The 10,000-nt window shown below is 36.1% G+C and overlaps 1 protein-coding gene across 6 annotated transcripts in view; it reads right to left on the bottom strand.

Moving 5' to 3' along the window:
• The window catches only part of LOC113813931 (poly(ADP-ribose) glycohydrolase), a 42,087-nt gene that overhangs the window by 31,651 nt on the left and 436 nt on the right, over nt 1-10,000 (bottom strand). For 4 of the 6 annotated variants that reach the window (XR_011398371.1, XM_027366010.2, XM_070118629.1 and 1 more), the window contains exons 2-9: nt 8,655-8,694; nt 8,245-8,333; nt 7,063-7,589; nt 6,134-6,322; nt 5,695-5,916; nt 5,065-5,220; nt 4,469-4,618; nt 4,169-4,272 (exon numbers count right to left, since the gene is read on the bottom strand). Coding sequence is in view for 5 of the 6 variants with exons in the window: in XM_027366010.2 (XP_027221811.1) it covers nt 4,169-4,272; nt 4,469-4,618; nt 5,065-5,220; nt 5,695-5,916; nt 6,134-6,322; nt 7,063-7,589; nt 8,245-8,320 (1,424 nt within the window). In the remaining variant the exon portion in view is untranslated. Of the gene's footprint in view, nt 1-4,168; nt 4,273-4,468; nt 4,619-5,064; nt 5,221-5,694; nt 5,917-6,133; nt 6,323-7,062; nt 7,590-8,244; nt 8,334-8,650; nt 8,695-10,000 lie in introns of all 6 variants that reach the window. The other 2 variants (XM_027366012.2, XM_027366014.2) reach the window with 2 other exon arrangements.

Raw genomic sequence — 10,000 nt, 5'->3', positions numbered from 1 at the left:
GAGATTGGGAGATTGAGAGAGAGAGAGATTGGAGAGAGAGAGAGATTGAGAGAGAGAGGAGAGAGAGAGAGAGATTGGAGAGAGAGAGAGAGAGAGAAAGATTGGAGAGAGAGAAATATTGGAGAGAGAGAGATTGGAGAGAGAGAGATTGGAGAGAGAGATTGGAGAGAGAGAGAGATTGGAGAGAGAGAGAGATTGGAGAGAGAGAGAGAGATTGGAGAGAGAGAGAGAGATTGGAGAGAGAGAGAGATTGGAGAGAGAGAGAGATTGGAGAGAGAGAGAGATTGGAGAGAGAGAGAGATTGGAGAGAGAGAGAGATTGGAGAGAGAGAGAGATTGGAGAGAGAGATTGGAGAGAGAGAGAGAATGAGAGAGAACGGAGAGAAGAACAGAGAGAGAGAGAGAGAGGAGAGAGAGAAGAGGAGAGAGAAAGAAAAATAAGAAAGAAAGAAATAAAAATAAGGAGAGAAAGAAAGAAAAATAAGAAAATAAGAAAAATAAGAAAGAAAAAAGGAAAAAAGAAAAATAAGAAAATAAGAAAAATAAGAAAATAAGAAAAATAGGAAAGAAAAAAGGAAAAAAGAAAAATAAGAAAGAAAGAGAGAAAGACAGGGATATAACAAATATGATAAACCTTTTTAAAGTTCAATAAGGAAACTAATTTAGCACCTACTTAAGGGCCTGGTTGGGACAGAGTATAAGCAATCCAAAGAGGCTTCCAACAGTATGTAGAAAAAGTATGAATAAGAACAAACAATTTCACAAAGCAAGAGTAGTGTCTGACATATTTCTATGCTATATCTGTCTTACAAGACTCACACCTACATTGTGAAGTTATTTACTCTCATTCACATATATTTTCTACATTTGTCACACTTAGTGCCATTCATTTTTCATATTTACAACAATAGCATTTTACACTAACCTTTACTTGTGACTCTTCTAAAATAATTCATCAAGCATTTAATTTTCTCCATCGATCTCTTCTCTCGGGGATAAAACAATCTGGAATTGTTAAATGTCTTACAGTACTTCAAACTTTTCTTCTTCTTCTTCTTCTTCTTCTGTTTCACCTACTAAACCTTAAATAGCCTTTACATTTTATTTGAAAATTAAAATCTGAAATAATATTGACAGTTATCTATTACAAAAAAAGAAGGTATCGTTACATTAGTTACCACACACCACTCAAAAAGATAAACATACATGGAATAATAAACTGCTGAATTCTATGACATTTGTCTTTAATCACATTTTTGTTGCAAATTGAAAATAAATAACTATAACACAAATAAATATTAACCATTTGTAAGCTGCATTATGTCACCAAGCTAATCATGACAACCATTTCATCTAAATCAATGAATTTCATGCATATGCTCTGAAAATTCACTCACTGTGATGCTTCATACTTGATGGCACTATGAAAATGTGATTTTTCTATATTAAATGCTCTTTGGCAATTGACTAAGGTACCCGACTTCAATTCTATCTTGGCACAAAATACATGGTGAATATTTATTGCCTTTGGCAGAATGTGAAGCATGTGTTAATAGTTAATGGTTAATAGTTGAAACAAATAAATGTGCTAGACATTAAAGGTTATATACCCCTATGGTAAAGTACTGAGGCAAAAAGGGTAAAAATTAGTTAATGATTAAGATAAAATGTGCCAGATGACAAAGGTTACAGAGCATAGTAGTGAAAAGGCTAAAGAGGGGAAGGAAATGAAGCAAAGCGGAGATTAGTAAAAGAGGAAAGGGTTCTGTGCACAGGGTAATTGGATGATATGGAGTGTATCTGTAGCTGGGGAAGGAATAGGCTCATTGTTTAAGGAAAAGTGGCAAAAGAGCTATTATGAAAAAATCAGTGGGTAATATGGGTAAAGATAGGGGTTAGAGAAGTAGGAGGGGGAGAAGGTGATTGGGGAAGGTAGTGAAGTATCAGGAAGAATGTCAGGAGGGAAGGGGTCTGGAGAAGGACTCATGTTAGCATCCAAGTGGCAGTGGTAACGATAATGGGGAATGAAGAGGGATTGGTGCACATGGAGAAGGAGAGGATGGTGTGTTGGGAAAGGGTGGGAGGAAGGGGGGTAGGGAGAATTTGAGGACAAGGAAGATTCAAGAGTTTTTGGAGGCGAGTTGGGTGAGAGGATTTGAGAAATAAAGGTTCTCTTGTGTGGGGAAGAGGGGATAGATGTCCAAGGAGCAGAGGAAGAGGAGGGTGTATAAGAGGATGTAGTAGGAGAACATGGAGAGAAATGTTTAGGTTGCCTGGTGTAACAGGTAAAGTTAGAAGGAGGAGGGGTAGGCATCAGGGAAGTGGTAGAGATAGGAGTATCTGGATTTAGACTGGAAAAGGAGTTGAATGGGGGAGAGGGGGGTAGAGGTAAGATGGTTTAGGGGTAGAGGGAAGAGATACTGGGGGAGATTCTGAGACATCTTGAGAAGATGGGAGAGGAGCAGAGTGAAGGACAGTTTTGGGATAGGCAGAGAGAGGAAAAACTCATAGGCATGCTTCCTATCTGGCTTCATGTATAGTGAAGCCTAGTTTGAATCTGAGAACTGCTACCTCAGATTCAAGCTTATTATGGGAAGCCTTAATGCCCTAAATATGGGTAAAAAAATCTTCACTATTCGCCATGGTGAGCCTGAAATAAGAGGGAAAGAGAAACAGTCTACCCCTCAGGGTGCCCATAAGGGGTAAGAGCTAGGCAATTAACCAGGGGAATACTGTGCCCATGGCTCTGAGAGGCTGTTCATGACTGACACAAAGTCAGCCTTTCATCCTTTCAGTACGGCTTTCACACCTTAGGAAGTAAACAGAAGGGGATGAAGAGGAGACAGAAAAGGAAAGGGGGAAAAGAAAAGACCATGCAAAATTAGTTGAGGTGTGGGCTACAGTCCAAGGTAGGTTGGACCTCAGTCTCAGTTTCCTAAGACCCCCCAGCCCACAACAAGAAGCCAGGGAAGGGGGCGAGGCAAAATAACACAATATGTATGAGAATGCTTTTGTGATGCCTAAAGGTGTTGTGTTTGTTTATATTAGCACTCTGTATGCTATCTTGGGTTCAGTCCATTTGCATAGGAAAGTTCATACTGAAATGCAAAAATAGACAGAAAAAGTGCTAGTGTAATAGAGCCTTGCGCCACATTGAATACCTGACAAGCTATCGTTGGGTGTGCTAGCAATGATATCAAAGAGCTTTTATATCTGCATTACAAGAGGCATATGTCACAGAAGAAGTGTCCAGGAATTCACCACTTTACTGATTACATGTGCTAGCTGCTTTGAATGACAGGTGGAAACTAAAGTTAAATCTCCATATATATGCTGTGGCTTGTAATCCAATCTCACTGTAATTTTTTATTCCATGTAATGTGATCATTTCTCAATAGCTTTATTGGTACATTGCAATATCAATATCTAATAAATATTACTTATGATTTCCAAAAGTCAACATACATGATATATATACATAAACAATACATACATACATATACATGTATATATGTATAAATATATATATATATATACATACATATATATACATATATATATATATATATATATATAATATATATATATATATATATATATATATATATACATATATATATATATATATATATATATATATATATATATATATATATATATATATATATTAGAAAATTGTTGATCAATGAACAAAGCATATACTATAACAAAATGTAAACTTTGCCAGAATTTACAATTCTTACAATCTTGGAAAAAAGTGCAAGCCATTTAAAGTCAAATAATCCAATTCATCACACATCTCATTTTCCTTCATCTTTTAAACTAAGCATATGTAGGACATATTTGGTGAAGCAGTGATATACCAGTGAACTACAGGAAGTCCAACATGCTTTTGAAAGGAACTGAACAGAAGTTGTAGGATTAGTGTAGCAGGAAAAGAAAGACACAATAGCTTGCTACAAAGGACATAAACTCATCTTCTTTGGGAAAATTATTTACATTTCATACTACAAAAACCTTCTGGACATCTTGAATTGTAACACATGCAAAATAAAGTTACATATATTCCATTCACTTACAAAATACCCAAATTAAAAAGAAAGTGATATTTCATACCACAGCTGTAGCAAATAAGGATAGCTGACTGATATTTCACACCCAAACTATACCTGTTGAAATTGATGTCTGGATAGGAGGCATACTCCGTCTCGCTTCCTTTGGCATTTCTTCTCGGGAATGTACAGAAAAAGGCATTGGCAAGAAGTGAAGCAATCTGAAAATGAGTATTGGTTCATATATATCTAATTTCTAGTACAATATCAACAACAAAAATAAAAACAATACAAAATCCAACAAAATACTGTGTAAAGTCCTGTAATACTTCTTACTATATCAATAAAGGTATCTGCATAAGCACATGTACATATCATCACCTATAATATGTAATTTACCAAACCTCAATTCCATACCTGTAATTGGGACAATGTGATGCTGTGTGTTGTTTGGCTGGTGAGAAGGGGTGGAGGTTGGGTAACAATTTTGGGCAAGTTGAGGGCTAACCGGACCATTGCAGGTAAAGTGTTTTGAAAAAAGAATTCCTGTTCTTCCTCTTCAAACTCCTGATGAAAGATACGAACATTTCATTGCCATAGAATCAAATTTTAAAATGAGACGAAAGAAAACTGTAAAAGCTATCCCTAAAAGCTGAACAGTAACTATGATGAGAATTTGGTATTCTCTGGTTATGCATATATAATACATTAAATAAAGAATTGAAATTCATAAACATGCATACAGTCAGGTATTGTAATTAGTGCATAAAAATATGATTTCCGAAAGTCACAACTGTTCAATATGACGAGTGCAGAAAATGTACAAATCATATCTTTATATTTTTGTTACGAAGAAACTTACTGAAGCTAATATTTTCAGTGTTGCATTTTATACCTTTATTTGATGAAAATGGAATGCTGAAATACACCAATTACATTTCATGAAGAGAAAATTTTCATTCTCATTCATACCTTTACTACAAACACCAACTACCTTCACCTACTTCGCTTACCTCTTCCAACAACATCTGAAGACCTCTGAACTTCCATTTGGCAGCATATCTGCTGTTGTACTCCAGAATGGCTCTCTGTAAGTCTTCAACACATTCCATTTTTCTTGAGAGAGACTTGCAAATAATTGACCATCGAGGAATAACTGTGTCACTTCCCTTTAGCCAGGAAAAGATAAAATGCACATGCTTAGTGAACTGTGTTTAAAGTCAGCACTGATCAATAACAATCAATATGTTTGTGCTTCCTTCTTTTAAAACAATGCTGTTAGCTTAAAAACTGTAACCTTTTTGCATTTTCAAGAATGGAGCATACTTTCATTTATATTACCCAAGTGCACACATGGAGGATGAATGAATATATCAACATTACTTCCTAAACAACAAAAAGAAATGTAGTAGATAAGTAGAATTTCAGTAAAATAAGAAAACATTAAACTACAAAATAAAGTTGAGATTATGAGCAAAACATTGTTTCTGAATTAATCATATATATTCATCCAATTTTTGTATCTAAATGAGCCAAAATATAAATGCAAACTTGAGTCTTTTATCTATTCTCCCGCACTACATTTTGTAGTCGGAGGATCTTTGCCGTAACTTATTAAAAATTCCTTTCTGCCTTAGTATTACCTTGCCTAGAGGATATAAGCTCTTTGGAGAACATGGCATTCTGACGTGAAACTGATCCCAGATATCTGAGTATGTAGGAGGCTGAGGAGCAGGACACACATCTGGGGTCACTGGCAGCTGCACTAGGACTGTGTGATTCGGTGCAACAAATACTGGGGGAATGTTGAGGTTGGCGGTACTAATGAAAGGCAAACTCGATACTGGAGTACCTCTCCATGTTACCTGTTGAGATTAAGAACAGTTTATTCAATAATACAATAATCTAATATTATTTTCTATTTCTATTATGAAAACTAGCTTTCCTAAAATTCTGTATGACAACAAAATCTTTAGTTTTTCTTGCCATTCAATATTACAATTAATTGTGAGGATGTGAGGGAGAAAGGAAAATATTTATTCCCAAAGAGAAAAAGTGGACCCAAACAATACACCAACTCACCCCACTCTCCTCTGCCTGCTGCAATTCATCCTCAAACTCGTCGTCGAACATGTCAGGAGAACAGGCAAAGTCTGCTTCATTTGGTTCTGGGGAAGGATTGCTTCTGCCACCCATTCTGCGTTCTGCTGCCTCTGCTAGGATCCTGCGCCGTTCTGTCGCTTCTCCGCTTGATTTCCGATGTTCTCGGTCCTGAAGAAAGAGTTGAGAGGTAGGAAGGAGAAAGAGATGATGCGCACCTATGCATAAAGATCTTGGACAATCAAGCCCATCAAAGGATATCTTTTGATAATTCAAAAATACCAATCAAAAGTTGTCTTTTGATAGATTAAATGGTTTATGTTTTTTATGCTTATATTCTATGTATTACAAATGCCAAAAGAGTAAAAATTATCAAACAAAAGGTACAGGAGGACTGATGAGGAGGATGAAGATCATGATGGTGATAACAATAATGGCGATGACAGTAATGATAATGGAAGAAGAGGAGGAAAAAGAGGAGGAAAGGGTGGAGGAGGAGGAGGAGGAGGAGGATAAAGAGGAGAGGGAGGAGGAGGAAAAAGAGGAGGAGAGGGAGGAGGAGGAGGAGGAGGAGGAAATAGAGGAGGAGAGGGAGGAGGAGGAGAAGTGTGAAGCAGAAAGGAGGAAGGAGAAAATAAAAAGAATAAAACAAAAGGAAATAAACACAATTGCAACTGAACATAAAGAACAAAAAAATAGAGAGGAAAGAAAGAAAGAAAGGGAAAAAAATGTGAATAAGTGACACAATGAAAAAGGAAGGGATCCGAAAATTATAATAAACTAAGAAGTAATATGAAGGGAGTATTGAAGCTAAAGAAAAAGAAAATGATCAGTGGTGCAACACAAATAATAACAGAATAAAAAGAAAGACTACAAGAAATAGCACGTGTCTGGTATGCAGATTACAGTACCTTGGCTGGAGATTTCCCTGGTGTCTTTTTTGGTGTGTGTTTCTTGAGGCTTTTCTTTGGTGTTGAACCTTTTGCATTACTTTTTCCTCTTGGACTTGCAGCTTGCATCCGCCTCTCTTCACCTCTCACAGTTAGCATGTCAGAGTCGTCGTCATTATGATTCTCACCAGAGTACCTCTTTTTCTTCTTAGAGGAACCCTCCGCGAGCCCAGACACTCCTGGATGGTCAGTGTATTCAGAAGATCTTTGCCCTAACTTCTTCTCACGTGTTGAACCATTCTTTTCCTCCTCCTCTCGTGATTCATCGTTTCCTCTCTTTGTTAGGTCTCCGGCTCCTTTGTTATCTTCTTCTGAATCCTCTATGTTGGTGTCAGTGTCCATCATCTCAATGTTCTCTTCCATACTGTTCTGGGATGAGCCTGAGCCCAGTTTCATGAGCTCAATGCTAGACTCTATATTTTGCGATTCAGGCTCGGACTCTGTGGTAATCGGAGGTGTGGGTGGGTTGTCCATCCTGTCTCTAGTCTCTGTTATATGAAAGGAAGGAAACCTTTGATTTTGTAAAACACTCAGGGACAAGAAGACCTGTGGTATATATCTGATTATTGGAAAGGAAATAATTAACTGATTATATGTTAGGCAAATACATTAAATATGTATGTTTCTAATAAAAAACTTCTAAATACTGCGAAGCGAAGAGCAAATGAATAAAATATATTGTTTACAATAACATGGTAAAAATGAAAAGAATTCAGAGCTATGCCTGTTTTTATCTCTATTTACTCATTCTTTTTTCTTTACTTTTTAGCTGATATAAAGCTCTCATATTTTACTTTTCCAGAATCATGACTACATGAATATCTAATTTGACCGAATGAGTTTCCGATTTTTGCTGGACATCTAAAACTTAAAAAAGAAATTTCATGACCCAATATACATACCACTTTCAGAATTAGCTTCAAAATATATTAGACTAAATATCAGCAAAATCTTGGGGTTACATGAATATCAAAGTGTATTTCATTTAGACCAAGTTCAAAATATATATGTGTATTCCTTGTTTACAAAAAACAATTTCAAAGATGTGTTTGTATCTTACAGGTTTGAGTAAGAGCAATATAGTTTAATCCAACCTCAACCTAAGCAAAGATCAGAAAAAAAAGTTGCCCAAACAATAATTACTTTTACTTGTCGATGGTGTGAACATGTCCATTAACGTTGACTGCCGCAACTTCTTCTTTGGTGGGCACTCACACATCACTCAGGTTTATCTGAAGATTTAAAGAAATATTATAACACTCTGCAAAATCTATATTTACTCTGGATTACCCATTAGCCTACAGGACATTCTACATGCTTAAATTTGCCAGAAGCACATTCTAAATATATAACTCTGAGTGCCAAAGCAAACTTTAACTATACGGAATCTGTTTATTTCTCGACATGGAAAAGCTACAATGGGTTAGTTAGGCTATACTATTAAAAAAAGACATTTTCCCTCTCAAAAAAGAAAAGAAAAGAAAAAAGAGAAAATAAATTAGTATGCTACATAGGGGTTAGTCTATCCTGTAAACTCTTTAAGATATACCTACAAATTACGGGTTGAGGGCAAGTAGTAGCTGCGATATCTATCTGAAAAAAGTAAATACATATAAAATGAAATAACAATCTTGGATATTCATAAGGTTGTTGGTTTTTTTCTCAAGAGTAACTTTTCCAAAAACTTTCTTTTTCATAGCAGTGACTTCACGATCCACAGTAAATGACACCAAAGAATGCCATGTCTGAGGTATATGATGTAAGTCTTGGTATAGCTAGACCGAGTCATTTTGGTTGAAGGCTGGGGTGACTAGAAAGACTCACCATGAGTACACAACCTCTTGGAGGGTGATTAGACTCACTGGCATATAGAAAGGGGGCTTTTGCATTATTTCGATTGATAAATAAGTGTGGAAAGTAGTGTCCGTGTGCCATGACTGGTAGGAAATAAAAAATTAGGAAAAAAAATCACAAAATGTCACTTATTGTTATTTTTCTTGCACTGAGCTATGTACTACCTATAAAGATAATATGGAATCTGTGTAATAAAAACAGGCTATTACTATCTGGATAAGCAAATCAGAAGACAAATTTGGACATTGAAAAATGGAAAAAAAATAGCAAATTAAAAATGCTAAAGCATAAAATGAGAAAATAACACAACAAAGTAGAGCCACCGAGTCTTATCACCACACACGAGTGTTTGTGTGCGCCTAGCCTATAAGCCATTAATTCAATAGGCTACATGGGAACCTGTCTGAATGCCGGGGTTGATAAGGAACCAAAATCATGGGAACCCTGTCATTCAACCATGCTATTTTCATTTTCTGTTCAAATAATTCACGGCATAATGTGCATGAATTTGTTTTTGTTTTCCACTCCAAGTGCCAGGTTCAGGTATTAAGCAAAAGTATTGGTAATTGTTTACAATGTAACCACATCCCTCTGAGATATTCATATATATCTATTCTAACCTGGGGCTTTTCCCGCTGACCCCTATTTAATCAGCGGAGTTTCTGACATCATCATTATGTTGTGTGTGTTATATTATTAGTGTTATTTAAGCCCGCATTTTCCCTGGAACCTTTCATGCCCTCCATTGTTATCAGGGTCACGTTTGTTGCCAAAGGGGGGTTTCCACGCAATAAAACTTACATATATGCATTGTAGCCAGCAAGAGGAATCCAATGATACTAAAATTGCTGCAGTACACTTGAAGTACTGAAGTATTATTTATGTGTTGTGCAACTCTCTTATTATGAACTTGTGAATCAACTATCATACATAAAATCTGTGTTTTATTCTGCTGGTTTACCTATTAAAAACAAAATTAATCTTGTGCAATAAGGCTGTCTGGAACTGAAGCTACACCTGAATCCTTGCCATAAATACTGAAGAT

The sequence above is a fragment of the Penaeus vannamei genome, chromosome 42, assembly GCF_042767895.1.
Source record: "Penaeus vannamei isolate JL-2024 chromosome 42, ASM4276789v1, whole genome shotgun sequence".
In the NCBI taxonomy this organism is placed as follows: Eukaryota; Metazoa; Arthropoda; class Malacostraca; order Decapoda; family Penaeidae; genus Penaeus; species Penaeus vannamei.
The sequence above is the reverse complement of the archived record's forward strand: the minus strand, read 5'-3'. Positions and strand labels throughout refer to the sequence as shown.